Genomic DNA, 20071 nt, shown 5'->3' with positions numbered 1-20071 from the left:
TATAGGTTGTTCACTGTGTACTTATCTGTTTTCCAATGATTTTTTGCCTATTCTTTTCTCTATTTTTGCTGTCTTTACCAATTACGTGTTATAACATTTACCTCAGCCTTAGTCTGTATTTAATTTGAATTTTTTTGACCTTTTTTCCGTTTTTGACGTTTATTGTTGTAATTTTGCTCATGTAACCCCCCCTATGTAATACCCTCTGACGACGGCCTTTAGGGGTGTTATGAATAAATAAATAAATAAATAATGGTGAAAATACTGCATTTAAATAGCTGACATTGCTTAATGCGGTTTCACAACGCTTCATAACTTAACCTAACCTTCGCACTTCTATCTAATAAACACTCTGTTACACTGTTTCGCTCACAATTACGATATTTGCATGACCTCACAGTTTTTCACCAACTTAGTACAGTACAGAACGCTGTATCTCGCCAAATGACATCGTTATTTAAGGTTTCCCTATGCTTGCATGCGCTTTCACGAGAATATCACAATATAGCAGTTTCGCACTTGTAACGGTACAAGACGCACTATCTGGCTATTTCGCGCCGTGTTGTGTGCTTTCACAATATTTCACCTATCGCAGTGTTTTTACTCGCAACAAAACAACACTATCTCGCTAGATGCTGTCGCTTTTGGTGGTTTCACGACGCTACCTAGCTTAAACTAACATAACCCAACCTAACCTAACCTTCACAATTCTGTCGTTAGAAAACGTTTTACTCGCTACTTTACAATGCTTTCTGCAACGTTACGACGGTTTCATGCGCTTTCACATTTAATGTCGCAGTTTCCGACTTGTAAAGGGCCACGACGCCGCGATGACGCAGCGACACTCACCGTTCGCACTTCTGCAGATACTGCTCCTCGCTGCCCTGGGCCAGTCGCCGCTTGTCAACTCTGCCCAGCTGTTCGTGCCATTCGAGCGTGACTGGCGTACTGGGTTGTGTCCCGTCTTCGACGGGCCATCGTTCGGCGACGGCCTCTCTGCAGTTTTTGTGGCAGCACCGTCGCTTTCGGCCGCCATCCGGTTTCCTGCCCGGCAACAAGGGACTGCTTCCGCTGTCCCGGCCACTTCGTGGGGTGCTCATAAGCGCGCGCATTTCGACGCCACTTCGGGCCACGACGCCGCGATGACGCAGCGACACTCACCGTTCGCACTTCTGCAGGTCAGTTATTTTGACGTGCATGGCTACCGTGTCCTTGATGTTTGTGTAATTGCGGTGTCGTGGCCCCCTTGTTGTTTTTTGAAGCGTGTTCGCGCGGCTGCAATGTACCTCTGGCGCCTGTTATTACTTCATGGTGACATTGAGTCAAATCCAGGGCCCATGTCTACGCCTCAGGAAGAGAAACTTGACTTTGTCTTCGATGCAGTTAAGCAGATGGGAGCCTCAAATATTTCTCTGCTTGAATCCGTAAATAAAGATTTGCACATTCATATTACCTTGAAAAATGATTACGAATCGCTTTCGAAACGGGTTACTGTACTTGAATCTAGGATAGAGTCCTCTATCTCTGCACAAATCCCCGCAAACAATGACGCGAAACTGTCTGAAATGCAAAACCAGATTGTCGTCCTGCAGTCTAAAATTCAATCGTGTGGTTCTTCGGAGGCCACCACTAGCCGTGACAATATTTCAATTATCCTGGACAAGATCGATGATCTTGAAAATCGGTCGCGAAGGTCAAATGTTTTATTTTATGGGATAGCGGACGCTGACCCAACGGAATCGTGGGAGGCCGTTCAAAAATCGTAACTGATTTTTGTCAGAATCAGCTCGGGCTCACTGTCACTTCTATCGTCCGTGCACATCGCTTGGGGCGTTTTTTACCCGATGAAACTCGGCCTATCATTGCCAAGTTCTTCAATGATAAAGAGGTGGAGGCAATAATAAGTTGTGGCAGTAAGCTGAAAAATACGTTGTTCGGCCTGTCACGTGACTTTTCTAAACCAGTTCTGGAAAAGCGGCGTAACTTACTGCAGTTCTCGAAAACAATAAAAAAGGAAAGTGACCGTGTGAGGCTCGTTTTTGACAGGCTTCACATCAATGAAGACGTTTATGTATGGGACCCCAATACCAATTGAGCCAAACCCATCACTAATCACGCTGCGCTATCTCAATCCTCTTCCGCTACGGTATGACTGCAGCCAGACCCTACCCCCCCGTTCAACAATTAACCATTCCTTATCATCGCACCAAAGAAGTTTTGGTAGTGTTCGTTTTTTGTACACGAACATTAGAAGCGTTCAGTCCAAAAGCATTCCGTTGTCATCCCTCGTTGATTCTTGCACACCAACCATCGTCGCACTTACTGAAACGTGGCTAAACGATGACATTCCTGACTGCAGTATTTTTCTCACGTGGGCAGATTACAAATTTTTTCGTTGTGATAGGAAACATAGAAGGGGAGGTGGCGTACTTCTGGCGATAAAAAATGATGTGCTTGCAGTACCTGTTCCGGTTACCTCGTTTTTGGAATTTGTATGGGTATCCCTGAAGTGTGGCGGCCGCGTCATACTTATTGGTGTTTTTTACTGCCCCCCAGATGCAAAACTGACTTTTCTAATGAATTTACCCGTGTCTTGACGCTACTGTGTTCTCGTTTTCCTAATCCTCTCTTAATAATTTTTGGCTATTTTAATTTTCCGAGCATTTGCTGGTGAACTCTATCCGTTAGGGATAGTCAAAGTGAAGCTCATAATTTCGTCCAGTCTTCTCTCGACTTTTCCCTGGCTCAGCTAATTACTCATCCCACGCTGTGTTCCGCCACATCAGCTAATATTCTAGACTTAGTATTTACCAACAACCCTGATATTTTTTCTGAAATTTCTCATCTTGACGGGCTTTCTGATCACGTCGTCCTTACTGGAAGCGTGCGAATTTCCCCTAATAAGCGCAAAACTACCAATAAGCAAATGAGGTGCTATAATAGAGCTGATTACGATAGCAATATTAATGAACTCCTGTCATTCTCAAATAACTTTTTAGGAGGGTATTTATCCCGATCCGTTGAAGATAATTGGCTTATGTTTAAAAATGCACTTACCAACTTAATCAGCAGGTTCATTCCCCTTATCACCATCAAAACTGTAAACACCGCTCCATGGTATAACCAACAGCTTCAACGCCTCAATAACAAAAAGAAAAGACTTTACCGCCACGCCAATAAAATAGACCTCTTTTCAGTTTCCTGGTTACGCTACAAAACATGTGATAAGGAATATCAGTCACTGCTCACATCAACTCGACGTCATTTCTTCAAACATGACTTAACATCTATGCTATTAAATAACCCTCGGAAATTTTGGCGCGTCATCAATCCTGTTGATCATCCTGATATAGTCCTTACCACCAGTAACAACAGCGTCATTCCCACGTCTCAGTGCGCACAAGTTTTAAACGACGCATTCATTTCGGTATTCACGTGTGAAGACATCCCGTCATGTCTGAAAGTCAACCTCATTCCTGATATCAGCATGCCAGAAATAATAGTCAGTGAAGCGGGTATATTCTCCTTACTAAATAAACTCAAAATTTCTACTGCTTCTGATCATGTCGGCTTTAATATTAAGATACTAAAGAATATTTCAGCTAGCATTTGTCCCATACTGTCCGCCCTTTTTTCACAATCGTTATCGTTAGGCTGCATCCCACATGACTGGCGAATCGCTAAAGTAATACCCATCTTCAAGTCTGGTGAACGCTCATCGCCATTAAACTATCGTCCCATCTCATTAACCAGTACCATTTGTAAACTTCTTGAACATATAATCCACACCCAAGTAAATAATTACCTACCTGGAAGATCATAACATACTACATAAATTTCAGCATGGCTTTCGCAGAGGATACTCATGTGACACCCAGCTCGCCGGCTTCATTCAGGACATACATTCAGCTCTCGACGGTGGATCCCAGGTTGATGCTATTTTCCTCGACTTTTCTAAAGCTTTTGACCGTGTCCCTCATCACCGGCTTCTAACCAAACTGTCTAGGCTTAACATTCACCCTAACATTTTGGCATGGGTAAAAGATTTCCTTTCTTCTAGAACACAGTTCACGTCCGCTAACAATTGTAACTCTTCCTTCAGACCAGTAACTTCTGGAGTCCCACAGGGTAGCGTACTTGGTCCACTACTGTTTCTAATCTACATTAACGACTTGCCATCCTGTGTCTCATCCCGAATTAGAATTTTTGCTGACGACTGTGTGATTTACCGAATAATTTCCTCTGACAATGACCAGAAAGCTTTGCAAACTGATCTAAATGCTATTATTGCATGGTGCTCATCTTGGCTAATGACCCTAAACTGCTCTAAAACGAAGTCTACGTCTTTTAGAAAACACGTAACCCGGATTCCTACCTCCTACGTGTTGAATAATACTACTGTTGACTTCGTCTCTACTTATAAATATCTTGGAATTTATTTGCAACCTGATCTGACATGGCACTACCATATAAAACTCACCCTTGGTGGATCCTAACCGGTCTTTCAGATTTCTCAAGCGTAACCTTAAACAGGCTCCTCCTAACATACGCAAACTTGCATTTACTACACTAATACGTCCAAAATTAGAATATGCATCAGCCATTTCGGATCCCGAACATGCTTACATCATTAACGACATTGAAGCACTGCTAAATCGTGCCGCTCGCTTCATATTTTCAGATTATTCACGTCATTCCAGCGTCACAGCACTAAAACGCCGAGCAGAGCTACCCGAACTATTCCATCGTCGCAAACTTGCACGCCTATCACTTTTCCATAAACTTTATCACCACGTGTCACTTCACAGCGATTTCTTCGAGCCAGCTGCCGTTATTTTTCCTCACCGCGATCACCCCTACAAAGTTAAACGCTTAAACTGTAAGTCATCTGCTTTTTCCAAGTCATTCATTCCGCGTACCACAATCGATTGGAATAATCTACCATCACACGTTGCCTTAGAAAAAAACGCCATGAAATTTCAAGAACAAATTCAAAATACTGACATCATCTAACTTTTGTTCTTTTACTTGTTTTTCCCTCTTTTCTATAACGTGCAGAGCACACGTGTAGTATTTTTACCTTGATTCAGCCTATTTGAGGTGTGATGAGTGAGTGTACACTTTTTATTCGTTTTTTAGTGTACGCTTTATTTGTTTTCTTTTTTTTATCAAGTGTATTGATTACTTTTTCTTGCATTTATATAGGTTGTTCACTGTGTACTTATCTGTTTTCCAATGATTTTTTGCCTATTCTTTTCTCTATTTTTGCTGTCTTTACCAATTACGTGTTATAACATTTACCTCAACCTTAGTCTGTATTTAATTTGAATTTTTTTGACCTTTTTTCCGTTTTTGACGTTTATTGTTGTAATTTTGCTTATGTAACCCCCCCTATGTAATACCCTCTGACGAGGGCCTTTAGGGGTGTTATGAATAAATAAATAAATAAATAATGGTGAAAATACTGCATCAAAATAGCTGACATTGCTTAATGCGGTTTTACAACGCTTCATAACTTAACCTAACCTTCGCACTTCTATCTAATAAACACTCTGTTACACTGTTTCGCTCACAATTACGATATTTGCATGACCTCACAGTTTTTCACCAACTTAGTACAGTACAGAACGCTGTATCTCGCTAAATGACATCGTTATTTAAGGTTTCCCGATGCTTGCATGCGGTTTCACGAGAATATAACAATATAGCAGTTTCGCACTTGTAACGGTACAAGACGCACTATCTGGCTATTTCGCGCCGTGTTGTGTGCTTTCACAATATTTCACCTATCGCAGTGTTTTTACTCGCAACAAAACAACACTATCTCGCTAGATGCTGTCGTTTTCGGTGGTTTCACGACGCTACCTAGCTTAAACTAACATAACCCAACCTAACCTAACCTTCACAATTCTATCGTTAGAAAACGTTTTACTCGCTACTTTACAATGCTTTCTGCAACGTTACGACAGTTTCATGCGCTTTCACATTAGATGTCGCAGTTTCCGACTTGTAAAGGGCCACGACGCGGCGATGACGCAGCGACACTCACCGTTCGCACTTCTGCAGATACTGCTCCTCGCTGCCCTGGGCCAGTCGCCGCTTGTCACCTCTGCCCAGCTGTTCGTGCCGTTCGAGCGTGACTGGCGTACTGGGTTGTGTCCCGTCTTCGACGGGCCATCGTTCGGCGACGGCCTCTCTGCAGTCTTTGTGGCAGCACCGTCGCTTTCGGCCGCCATCCGGTTTCCTGCCCGGCAACAAGGGACTGCTTCCGCTGTTCCGGCCACTTCGTGGGGTGCTCATAAGCGCGCGCATTTTGACGCCACTTCGGGCCACGACGCCGCGATGACGCAGCGACACTCACCGTTCGCACTTCTGCAGGTCAGTTATTTTGACGTGCATGGCTACCGTGTCATTGATGTTTGTGTAATTGCGGTGTCGTGGCCCCCTTGTTGTTTTTTGAAGCGTGTTCGCGCGGCTGCAATGTACCTCTGGCGCCTGTTATTACTTCATGGTGACATTGAGTCAAATCCAGGGCCCATGTCTACGCCTCAGGAAGAGAAACTTGACTTTGTCTTCAATGCAGTTAAGCAGATGGAAGCCTCAAATATTTCTCTGCTTGAATCCGTAAATAAAGATTTGCACTTTCATATTACCTTGAAAAATGATTACGAATCGCTTTTGAAACGGGTTACTGAACTTGAATCCAGGTTAGAGTCCTCTATCTCTGCACTAATCCCCGCAAACAATGACGCGAAACTGTCTGAAATGCAAAACCATATTGTCGTCCTGCAGTCTAAAATTCATTCGTGTGGTTCTTCGGAGGCCACCACTAGCCGCAACAATATTTCAATTATCCGGGACAAGATCGATGATCTTGAAAATCGGTCGCGAAGGTCAAATGTTTTATTTTATGGGATAGCGGACGCTGACCCAACGGAATCGTGGGAGGCCGTTCAAAAATCGTAACTGATTTTTGTCAGAATCAGCTCGGGCTCACTGTCACTTCTATCGTCCGTGCACATCGCTTGGGGCGTTTTTTACCCGATGATACTCGGCCTATCATTGCCAAGTTCTTCAATGATAAAGAGGTGGAGGCAATATTAAGTTGTGGCAGTAAGCTGAAAAATACGTTGTTCGGCCTGTCACGTGACTTTTCTAAACCAGTTCGGGAAAAGCGGCGTAACTTACTGCAGTTCTCGAAAACAACAAAAAAGGAAAGTGACCGTGTGAGGCTTGTTTTTGACAGGCTTCACATCAATGATGACGTTTATGTATGGGACCCCAATACCATTCAAGCCGCACCCATCACTAATCACGCTGCGCTATCTCAATCCTCTTCCGCTACGGTATGACTGCAGCCCGACCCTACCCCCCCGTTCAACAATTAACCATTACTTATCATCGCACCAAAGAAGTTTGGGTGGTGTTCGTTTTTTGTACACGAACATTAGAAGCGTTCAGTCCAAAAGCATTCCGTTGTCATCCCTCGTTGCAGAAGCGTACGCATTTGGGCTGGTTGGTTTAACTTCTGTGATCCCTCGTTGATTCTTGCACACCAACCATCGTCGCACTAACTGAAACGTGGCTAAACGATGACATTCCTGACTGCAGTATTTTTCTCACGTGGGCAGATTACAAATTTTTTCGTTGTGATAGGAAACATAGAAGGGGAGGTGGCGTACTTCTGGCGATAAAAAATGATGTGCTTGCAGTACCCTTTCCGGTTACCTCGTTTTTGGAATTTGTATGGGTATCCCTGAAGTGTGGCGGCCACGTCATACTTATTGGTGTTTTTTACTGCCCCCCAGATGCAAATACTGACTTTTCTAATGAATTTACCCGTGTCTTGACGCTACTGTGTTCTCGTTTTCCTATTCCTCTCTTAATAATTTTTGGCTATTTTAATTTTCCGAGCATTTGCTGGTGAACTCTATCCGTTAGGGATGGTCAAAGTGAAGCTCATAATTTCGTCCAGTCTTCTCTCGACTTTTCCCTGGCTCAGCTAATTACTCATCCCATGCTGTGTTCCGCCACATCAGCTAATATTCTAGACCTAGTATTTACCAACAACCCTGATATTTTTTCTGAAATTTCTCATCTTGACGGGCTTTCTGATCACGTCGTCCTTACTGGAAGCGTGCGAATTTCCCCTAATAAGCGCAAAACTACCAATAAGCAAATAAGGTGCTATATTAGAGCTGATTACGATAGCAATAATAATGAACTCCTGTCATTCTCAAATAACTTTTTAGGAGGGTATTTATCCCGATCCGTTGAAGATAATTGGCTTATGATTAAAAATGCACTTACCAACTTAATCAGCAGGTTCATTCCCCTTATCACCATCAAAACTGTAAACACCGCTCCATGGTATAACCAACAGCTTCGACGCCTCAATAACAAAAAGAAAAGACTTTACCGCCACGCCAATAAAATAGACCCACTTTCAGTTTCCTGGTTACGCTACAAAACTTGTGATAAGGAATATCAGTCACTGCTCACATCAACTCGACGTCATTTCTTCAAACATGACTTAACATCTATGCTATTAAATAAACCTCGAAAATTTTGGCGTGTCACCAATCCTGTTGATCATCTTGATATAGTCCTTACCATCAGTAATAACAGCGTCATTCCCACGCCTCAGTGCGCACAAGTTTTAAACGACGCATTCATTTCGGTATTCACGTGTGAAGACATTCCGTCATGCCCGAAAGTTAACCTCATTCCTGATATCAGCATGCCAGAAATAGTAGTCAGTGAAGCGGGTATATTCTCCTTACTAAATAAACTCAAAATTTCTACTGCTTCTGATCATGTCGGCTTTAATAATAAGATACTAAAGAATATATCAGCTAGCATTTGTCCCATGCTGTCCGCCCTTTTTTCACAATCGTTATCGTTAGGCTGCATCCCACATGACTGGCAAATCGCTAAAGTAATTCCCATCTTCAAGTCTGGTGAACGCTCATCGCCATTAAACTATCGTCCCATCTCATTAACCAGTACCATTTGTAAACTTCTTGAACATTTATTCCACACCCAAGTAATTAATTACCTACCTGGAAGATCATAACATACTACACAAATTTCAGCATGGCTTTCGCTGGTGATACTCATATGACACGCAGCTCGCCGGCTTCATTCATGACATACATTCAGCTCTCGACGGTGGATCCCAGGTTGATGCTATTTTCCTCAAATTTTTTAAAGCTTTTGACCGTGTCCCTCATCACCGGCTTCTAACCAAACTGTCTAGGCTTAACATTCACCCTAACATTTTGGCATAGGTAAAAGATTTCCTTTCTTCTAGAACACAGTTCACGTCCGCTAACAATTGTAACTCTTCCTTCAGACCAGTAACTTCTGGAGTCCCACAGGGTAGCGTACTTGGACCACTACTGTTTCTAATCTACATTAACGACTTGCCATTCTGTGTCTCATCCCGAATTAGAATTTTCGCTGACGACTGTGTGATTTACCAAATAATTTCCTCTGACAATGACCAGAAAGCTTTGCAAACTGATCTAAATGCTATTAATGCATGGTGCTCATCTTGGCTAATGACCCTAAACTGCTCTAAAACGAAGTCTACGTCTTTTAGAAAACACGTGACCCGGATTCCTACCTCCTACGTGTTGAATAATACTACTGTTGACTTCGTCTCTACTTATAAATATCTTGGAATTTATTTGCAACCTCATCTGACATGGCACTACCATATAAAACTCACCCTTGGCGGATCCTAACTGGTCTTTCGGATTTCTCAAGCGTAACCTTAAACAGGCATACATACGCAAACTTGCATTTACTACACTAATACGTCCAAAATTAGAATATGCATCAGCCATTTCGGATCCCGAATATGCTTACATCATAAACGACATTGAAGCACGTCTAAATCGTGCCGCTTGCTTCATATTTTCAGATTATTCACGTCATTCCAGCGTCACAGCACTAAAACGCCGAGCAGAGCTACCCGAACTATTCCATCGTCGCAAACTTGCACGCCTATCACTTTCCCATAAACTTTATCACCACGTGTCACTTCACAGCGATTTCTTCGAGCCAGCTGCCGTTCTTTTTCCTCGCCGCGATCACCCCTACAAAGTTAAACGCTTAAACTGTAAGTCATCTGCTTTTTCCAAGTCATTCATTCCGCGTACCACAATCGATTGGAATAATCTACCATCCCACAATGCCTTAGAAAAAAACGCCACGAAATTTCAAGAACTAATTCAAAATACTGACATCATCTAACTTTTGTTCTTTTACTTGTTTTTCCCTCTTTTCTATAACGTGCAGAGCACACGTGTAGTATTTTTACCTTGATTCAGCCTATTTGAGGTGTGATGAGTGAGTGTACACTTTTTATTCGTTTTTGAGTACGCTTTATTTGTTTTCTTTTTTTTATCAAGTGTATTGATTACTTTTTCTTGCATTTATATAGGTTGTTCACTGTGTACTTATCTGTTTTCCAATGATTTTTTGCCTATTCTTTTCTCTATTTTTGCTGTCTTTACCAATTACGTGTTATAACATTTATCTCAACCTTAGTCTGTATTTAATTTGAATTTTTTTGACCTTTTTTCTGTTTTTGACGTTTATTGTTGTAATTTTGCTTATGTAACCCCCCCTATGTAATACCCTCTGACGAGGGCCTTTAGGGGTGTTATGAATAAATAAATAAATAAATAATGGTGAAAATACTGCATCAAAATAGCTGACATTGCTTAATGCGGTTTTACAACGCTTCATAACTTAACCTAACCTTCGCACTTCTATCTAATAAACACTCTGTTACACTGTTTCGCTCACAATTACGATATTTGCATGACCTCACAGTTTTTCACCAACTTAGTACAGTACAGAACGCTGTATCTCGCTAAATGACATCGTTATTTAAGGTTTCCCGATGCTTGCATGCGGTTTCACGAGAATATAACAATATAGCAGTTTCGCACTTGTAACGGTACAAGACGCACTATCTGGCTATTTCGCGCCGTGTTGTGTGCTTTCACAATATTTCACCTATCGCAGTGTTTTTACTCGCAACAAAACAACACTATCTCGCTAGATGCTGTCGTTTTCGGTGGTTTCACGACGCTACCTAGCTTAAACTAACATAACCCAACCTAACTTAACCTTCACAATTCTATCGTTAGAAAACGTTTTACTCTCTACTTTACAATGCTTTCTGCAACGTTACGACAGTTTCATGCGCTTTCACATTAGATGTCGCAGTTTCCGACTTGTAATGGTGAAAACACTGCATCTCAATAGCTAACATTGCCTAATGTGGTTTTATGATGCTTCAAGACCTGAGCTAACCAAACCTTCGCACTTGTACGTAAAAGGCTCTGTTACACTGTTTCGTTCACAATTAATATATTTGCATCACCCCACAGTTTTTCACCAACTTAGTACAGTACAGAACGCTGTATCTCGCTAAATGACATCGTTATTTAGGGTTTCACGATGCTTGCATGCGCTTTCACGAGAATATCACACTATAGCAGTTTCGCACTTGTAATGGTACAAGACGCACTATCTGGCTAGTTCATGCCGTGTTGTGTGCTTTCACAATATTTCAGCTATCACAGTTTCGTACTCGCAACAAAACAACACTATCTCGTTAGATGAGGTCGTATTTGATGGTTTTACGACGCTACCTAGCTTAAACTAACACAACCCAACCTAACCTAACCTTCGCAATTATATCGTTAGAAAACGTTTTACTCGCTACTTTACAATGCTTTCTGAAACATTACGACGGTTTTATGCGCTTTCGCATTAGATATCGCAGTTTCCGACTTGTATTGGTGAAAAACACTGCATCTCAATAGCTAACATTGTTTAATGCGATTTTATGATGCTTCAAGACTAGACCTAACCTAACCTTCGCACTTGTACGTAAAAGGCTCTGTTACACTGTTTCGTTCACAATTATATATTTGCATGATCTTACAGTTTTTCACCAACTTATTACAGTACAGAACGCTGTATCTCGCTAAATGAGATCGTTATTTAAGGTTTCACGATGCTGGCATGCGCTTTCACGAGAATATCACAATATAGCAGTTTCGCACTTGTAACGGTACAAGACGCACTATCTGGCTAGTTCACGCCGTGTTGTGTGCTTTCACAATATTTCAGCTATCACAGTTTCGTACTCGCAACAAAACAACACTATCTCGTTAGATGAGGTCGTTTTTGGTGGTTTCAAGACGCTACCTAGCTTAACCTAACATAACCCAACGTAACCTAACCTTCGCAATTCTATCGTTAGAAAACGTTTTACTCGCTACTTTGCAATGCTTTCTGCAACATTACGACGGTTTCATGCGCTTTCACATTAGATGTCGCAGTTTCCGACTTGTAATGGTGAAAAACACTGCATCTCAATAGCTAACATTGTTTAATGCGCTTTTACAACGCTTCATAACTTAACCTAACCTAACCTTCGCACTTCTATCTAATAAACGCTCTGTTACACTGTTTAGCTCAAAATTACGATATTTGCATGACCTCACAGATTTTCACTAACTTAGTACAGTACAGAACGCTGTATCTCGCTAAATGACATCGTTATTTAAGGTTTCACGATGCTTGCATGCGCTTTCACGAGAATATCACAATATAGCAGTTTCGCACTTGTAACGGTACAAGACGCACTATCTGTCTAGTTCACGCCGTGTTGTGTGCTTTCACAATATTTCAGCTATCACAGTTTCGTACTCGCAACAAAACAACACTATCTCGTTTGACGAGGTCGTTTTTGGTGGTTTCAAGAAGCTACCTACCTTAAACTAACACAACCCAACCTAACCTAACCTTCGATATTCTATCGTTAGAAAACGTTTTACTCGCTACTTTACAATGCTTTCTGCAACATCACGACGGTTTTACGCGCTTTCACATTAGATGTCCAAATTTCCATCTTGTAATGGTGAAAAACAATGCATCTCAATAGATAACATTGTTTAATGCGGTTTTATGATGCTTCAAGTCTTGACCTAACCTAAACTTCGCACTTGTACGTAAAAGGCTCTCTTACACTGTTTCGTTCACACTTAATATATTTGCATCACCCCACAGTTTTTCACCAACTTAGTACAGTACAGAACGCTCTATCTCGCTAAATGACATCGTTATTTAGGGTTTCACGATGCTTGCATGCGCTTTCACGAGAATATCACACTATAGCAGTTTCGCACTTGTAACGGTACAAGACGCACTATCTGGCTAGTTCATGCCGTGTTGTGTGCTTTCACAATATTTCAGCTATCACAGTTTCGTACTCGCAACAAAACAACACTATCTCGTTAGATGAGGTCGTATTTGATGGTTTTACGACGCTACCTAGCTTAAACTAACACAACCCAACCTAACCTAACCTTCGCAATTCTATCGTTAGAAAACGTTTTACTCGCTACTTTACAATGCTTTCTGAAACATTACGACGGTTTTATGCGCTTTCGCATTAGATGTCGCAGTTTCCGACTTGTAATGGTAAAAAACACTACATCTATAGCTAACATTGTTTAATGCGGTTTTATGATGCTTCAAGACTTGACCTAACCTAACCTTCGCACTTGTACGTAAAAGGCTCTGTTACACTGTTTCGTTCACAATTAATATATTTGCATGATCTCACAGTTTTTCACCAACTTAGTACAGTGCAGAACGCTGTATCTAAATGACATCGTTATTTAAGGTTTCACGATGCTTTCATGCGCTTTCACGAGAATATCACAATATAGCAGTTTCGCACTTGTAACGGTACAAGACGCACTATCTGGCCAGTTCACGCCGTGTTGTGTGCTTTCACAATATTTCAGCTATCGCAGTTTTGTAATCGCAATAAAACAACACTATCTCGTTAGATGAGGTCGTTTTTGGTGGTTTCACGACGCTACCTAGCTTAAACTAACATAACCCAACCCAACCTAACCTAACCTTCGCAATTATTATCGTTAGAAAACGTTTTACTCGCTAGTTTACAATGCTTTCTGCAACATTACGACGGTTTCGTGCGATTTCACATAAGATATCGCAGTTTCCGACTTGTAATGGTGAAAAACAATGCATCTCAATAGCTAACATTGTTTAATGCGGTTTTATGATGCTTCAAGTCTTGACCTAACCTAACCTTCGCGTTTGTACGTAAAAGGCTCTCTTACACTGTTTCGTTCAAACTTAATTGATTGATATGTGGGGTTTAACGTCCCAAAACCACTATATGATTATGAGAGACGCCGTAGTGGAGGGCTCCGGAAATTTCGACCACCTGGGGTTCTTTAACGTGCACCCAAATCTGAGCACACGGTCGTTCAAACTTAATATATTTGCATGACCTCACAGTTTTTCACTAACTTAGTACAGTACAGAACGCTGTATCTCGCTTAATGACATCGTTATTTAAGGTTTCACGATGCTTGCATGCGCTTTCACGAGAATATCACAATATAGCAGTTTCGCACTTGTAACGGTACAAGACGCACTATCTGTCTAGTTCACGCCGTGTTGTGTGCTTTCACAATATTTCAGCTATCACAGTTTCGTACTCGCAAAAAAACAACTTTATCTCGTTAGATGAGGTCGTTTTTGGTGGTTTCACGACGCTACCTAGCTTAAACTAACAAAACTCAACCCAACCTAACCTAACCTTCGCAATTCTATCGTTAGAAAACGTTTTACTCGCTACTTTACAATGCTTTCTGCAACATTACGACAGTTTCGTGCAATTTCACCTTAGATATCGCAGTTTCCGAATTGTTATGGTGAAAAACACTACATCCTAATAGCTGACATTGCTTAATGCGCTTTTACAACGCTTCATAACTTAACCTAACCTAACCTTCGCACTTCTATTTAATAAACGCTCTGTTACACTGTTTAGCTCAAAATTACGATATTTGCATGACCTCACAGTTTTTCACTAACTTTGTACAGTACAGAACGCTGTATCTCGCTAAATGACATCGTTATTTAAGGTTTCGCGATTCTTGCATGCGCTTTCACGAGAATATCACAATATAGCAGTTTCGCACTTGTAACGGTACAAGACGCACTATCTGTCTAGTTCACGCCGTGTTGTGTGCTTTCACAATATTTCAGCTATCACAGTTTCGTACTCGCAACAAAACAACACTATCTCGTTTGACGAGGTCGTTTTTGGTGGTTTCAAGAAGCTACCTACCTTAAACTAACACAACCCAACCTAACCTAACCTTCGATATTCTATCGTTAGAAAACGTTTTACTCGCTACTTTACAATGCTTTCTGCAACATCACGACGGTTTTACGCTCTTTCACATTAGATGTCCAAATTTCCATCTTGTAATGGTGAAAAACAATGCATCTCAATAGATAACATTGTTTAATGCGGTTTTATGATGCTTCAAGTCTTGACCTAACCTAACCTTCGCACTTGTACGTAAAAGGCTCTCTTACACTGTTTCGTTCACACTTAATATATTTGCATCACCCCACAGTTTTTCACCAACTTAGTACAGTACAGAACGCTGTATCTCGCTAAATGACATCGTTATTTAGGGTTTCACGATGCTTGCATGCGCTTTCACGAGAATATCACACTATAGCAGTTTCGCACTTGTAACGGTACAAGACGCACTATCTGGCTAGTTCATGCCGTGTTGTGTGCTTTCACAATATTTCAGCTATCACAGTTTCGTACTCGCAGCAAAACAACACTATCTCGTTAGATGAGGTCGTATTTGATGGTTTTACGACGCTACCTAGCTTAAACTAACACAACCCAACCTAACCTAACCTTCGCAATTCTATCGTTAGAAAACGTTTTACTCGCTACTTTACAATGCTTTCTGAAACATTACGACGGTTTTATGCGCTTTCGCATTAGATGTCGCAGTTTCCGACTTGTAATGGTGAAAAACACTACATCTCAATAGCTAACATTGTTTAATGCGGTTTTATGATGCTTCAAGACTTGACCTAACCTAACCTTCGCACTTGTACGTAAAAGGCTCTGTTACACTGTTTCGTTCACAATTAATATATTTGCATGATCTCACAGTTTTTCACCAACTTAATACAGTACAGAACGCTGTATCTCGCTAAATGACATCCTTATTTAAGGTTTCACGATGCTTGAATGCGCTTTCACGGGAATACCACAATATAGCAGTTTCGCACTTGTAACGGTACAAGACGCACTATCTGGCTAGTTCGCGCCGTGTTGTGTGCTTTCACAATATTTCTTTTATCGCCGTTTCGTACTCGCAACAAAACAACACTATCTCGTTAGATGAGGTCGTATTTGATGGTTTCACGACGCTACATAGCTTAAACTAACACAACCAAACCTAACCTAACCTTCGCAATTCTATCGTTAGAAAACGTTTTACTCGCTACTTTACAATGCTTTCTGCAACATTACGACGGTTTCGTGCGATTTCACATAAGATATCGCAGTTTCCGACTTGTAATGGTGAAAAACAATGCATCTCAATAGCTAACATTGTTTAATGCGGTTTTATGATGCTTCAAGTCTTGACCTAACCTAACCTTCGCGTTTGTACGTAAAAGGCTCTCTTACACTGTTTCGTTCAAACTTAATATATTTGCATGACCTCACAGTTTTTCACCAACTTAGTACAGTACAGAACGCTGTATCTCGCGAAATGACATCGTTATTTAAGGTTTCACGCTGCTTGCATGCGCTTTCACGAGAATATCACAATATAGCAGTTCCGCACTTGTAACGGTACAAGACGCACTATCTGGCTACTTCACGCCGTGTTGTCTGCTTTCACAATATTTCAGCTATCACAGTTTCGTACTCGCAAAAAAACAACTTTATCTCGTTAGATGAGGTCGTTTTTGGTGGTTTCACGACGCTACCTAGCTTAAACTAACAAAACTCAACCCAACCTAACCTAACCTTCGCAATTCTATCGTTAGAAAACGTTTTACTCACTACTTTACAATGCTTTCTGCAACATTACGACAGTTTCGTGCAATTTCACCTTAGATATCGCAGTTTCCGAATTGTAATGGTGAAAAACACTACATCCTAATAGCTGACATTGCTTAATGCGCTTTTACAACGCTTCATAACTTAACCTAACCTAACCTTCGCACTTCTATCTAATAAACGCTCTGTTACACTGTTTAGCTCAAAATTACGATATTTGCATGACCTCACAGTTTTTCACTAACTTAGTACAGTACAGAACGCTGTATCTCGCTTAATGACATCGTTATTTAAGGTTTCACGATGCTTGCATGCGCTTTCACGAGAATATCACAATATAGCAGTTTCGCACTTGTAACGGTACAAGACGCACTATCTGTCTAGTTCACGCCGTGTTGTGTGCTTTCACAATATTTCAGCTATCACAGTTTCGTACTCGCAACAAAACAACACTATCTCGTTTGACGAGGTCGTTTTTGGTGGTTTCAAGAAGCTACCTACCTTAAACTAACACAACCCAACCTAACCTAACCTTCGATATTCTATCGTTAGAAAACGTTTTACTCGCTACTTTACAATGCTTTCTGCAACATCACGACGGTTTTACGCGCTTTCACATTAGATGTCCAAATTTCCATCTTGTAATGGTGAAAAACAATGCATCTCAATAGATAACATTGTTTAATGCGGTTTTATGATGCTTCAAGTCTTGACCTAACCTAACCTTCGCACTTGTACGTAAAAGGCTCTCTTACACTGTTTCGTTCACACTTAATATATTTGCATCACCCCACAGTTTTTCACCAACTTAGTACAGTACAGAACGCTGTATCTCGCTAAATGACATCGTTATTTAGGGTTTCACGATGCTTGCATGCGCTTTCACGAGAACATCACACTATAGCAGTTTCGCACTTGTAACGGTACAAGACGCACTATCTGGCTAGTTCATGCCGTGTTGTGTGCTTTCACAATATTTCAGCTATCACAGTTTCGTACTCGCAACAAAACAACACTATCTCGTTAGATGAGGTCGTATTTGATGGTTTTACGACGCTACCTAGCTTAAACTAACACAACCCAACCTAACCTAACCTTCGCAATTCTATCGTTAGAAAACGTTTTACTCGCTACTTTACAATGCTTTCTGAAACATTACGACGGTTTTATGCGCTTTCGCATTAGATGTCGCAGTTTCCGACTTGTAATGGTGAAAAACACTACATCTCAATAGCTAACATTGTTTAATGCGGTTTTATGATGCTTCAAGACTTGACCTAACCTAACCTTCGCACTTGTACGTAAAAGGCTCTGTTACACTGTTTCGTTCACAATTAATATATTTGCATGATCTCACAGTTTTTCACCAACTTAGTACAGTACAGAACGCTGTATCTCGCTAAATGACATCCTTATTTAAGGTTTCACGATGCTTGAATGCGCTTTCACGAGAATACCACAATATAGCAGTTTCGCACTTGTAACGGTACAAGACGCACTATCTGGCTAGTTTGCGCCGTGTTGTGTGCTTTCACAATATTTCTTTTATCGCCGTTTCGTACTCGCAACAAAACAACACTATCTCGTTAGATGAGGTCGTATTTGATGGTTTCACGACGCTACATAGCTTAAACTAACACAACCAAACCTAACCTAACCTTCGCAATTCTATCGTTAGAAAACGTTTTACTCGCTACTTTACAATGCTTTCTGCAACATTACGACGGTTTCGTGCGATTTCACATAAGATATCGCAGTTTCCGACTTGTAATGGTGAAAAACAATGCATCTCAATAGCTAACATTGTTTAATGCGGTTTTATGATGCTTCAAGTCTTGACCTAACCTAACCTTCGCACTTGTACGTAAAAGGCTCTCTTACACTGTTTCGTTCACACTTAATATATTTGCATCACCCCACAGTTTTTCACCAACTTAGTACAGTACAGAACGCTGTATCTCGCTGATTGAGATCGTTATTTAAGGTTTTACGATGCTTGCATGCGCTTTCACGAGAATATCACAATATAGCAGTTTCGCACTTGTAACGGTACAAGACGCACTATCTGGCTAGTTCACGCCGTGTTGTGTGCTTTCACAATATTTCAGCTATCACAGTTTCGTTCTCGCAACAAAACAACACTATCTCGTTTGACGAGGTCGTTTTTGGTGGTTTCAAGAAGCTACCTACCTTGAACTAACACAACCCAACCTAACCTAACCTTCGATATTCTATCGTTAGAAAACGTTTTACTCGCTACTTTACAATGCTTTCTGCAACATCACGACGGTTTTACGCGCTTTCACATTAGATGTCCAAATTTCCATCTTGTAATGGTGAAAAACAATGCATCTCAATAGATAACATTGTTTAATGCGGTTTTATGATGCTTCAAGTCTTGACCTAACCTAACCTTCGCACTTGTACGTAAAAGGCTCTCTTACACTGTTTCGTTCACAATTAATATATTTGCATGATCTCACAGTTTTTCACCAACTTAGTACAGTACAGAACGCTGTATCTCGCTAAATGACATCCTTATTTAAGGTTTCACGATGCTTGAATGCGCTTTCACGAGAATACCACAATATAGCAGTTTCGCACTTGTAACGGTACAAGACGCACTATCTGGCTAGTTCGCGCCGTGTTGTGTGCTTTCACAATATTTCTTTTATCGCAGTTTCGTACTCGCAACAAAACAACACTATCTCGTTAGATGAGGTCGTATTTGATGGTTTCACGACGCTACCTAGCTTAAACTAACACAACCAAACCTAACCTAACCTTCGCAATTCTATCGTTAAAAAACGTTTTACTCGCTACTTTACAATGCTTTCTGTAACATTATGACGGTTTTATGCGCTTTCGCGCTAGATGTCGCAGTTTATGACTTGTAATGGTGAAAAACACTGCATCTCAATAGCTAACATTGTTTATAGCAGTTTTATGATGCTTCAAGTCTTGACCTAACCTAACCTTCGCACTTGTACGTAAAAGGTTCTGTTACACTCGTTCAATATTAATATATTTGCATGATCTCACAGTTTTTCACCAACTTAGTACAGTACAGAACGCTGTATCTCGCTAAATGACATCGTTCTTTGAGGTTAC

The 20071-nt window shown here is 41.0% G+C and overlaps 1 protein-coding gene across 1 annotated transcript in view; it reads left to right on the top strand.

Moving 5' to 3' along the window:
* Positions 1-20071, top strand: part of LOC142775572 (uncharacterized) — a 46449-nt gene that overhangs the window by 4365 nt on the left and 22013 nt on the right. Inside the window, exons 2-3 of the mRNA XM_075877029.1 lie at positions 867-1178; positions 6067-6292. Of these exons, the coding sequence (XP_075733144.1) occupies positions 867-1178; positions 6067-6292 (538 nt within the window). The remainder of the gene's footprint in view (positions 1-866; positions 1179-6066; positions 6293-20071) is intronic.

This window comes from Rhipicephalus microplus, chromosome X (genome assembly GCF_043290135.1).
Source record: "Rhipicephalus microplus isolate Deutch F79 chromosome X, USDA_Rmic, whole genome shotgun sequence".
NCBI lineage: Eukaryota > Metazoa > Arthropoda > Arachnida > Ixodida > Ixodidae > Rhipicephalus > Rhipicephalus microplus.
The sequence above is the reverse complement of the archived record's forward strand: the minus strand, read 5'-3'. Positions and strand labels throughout refer to the sequence as shown.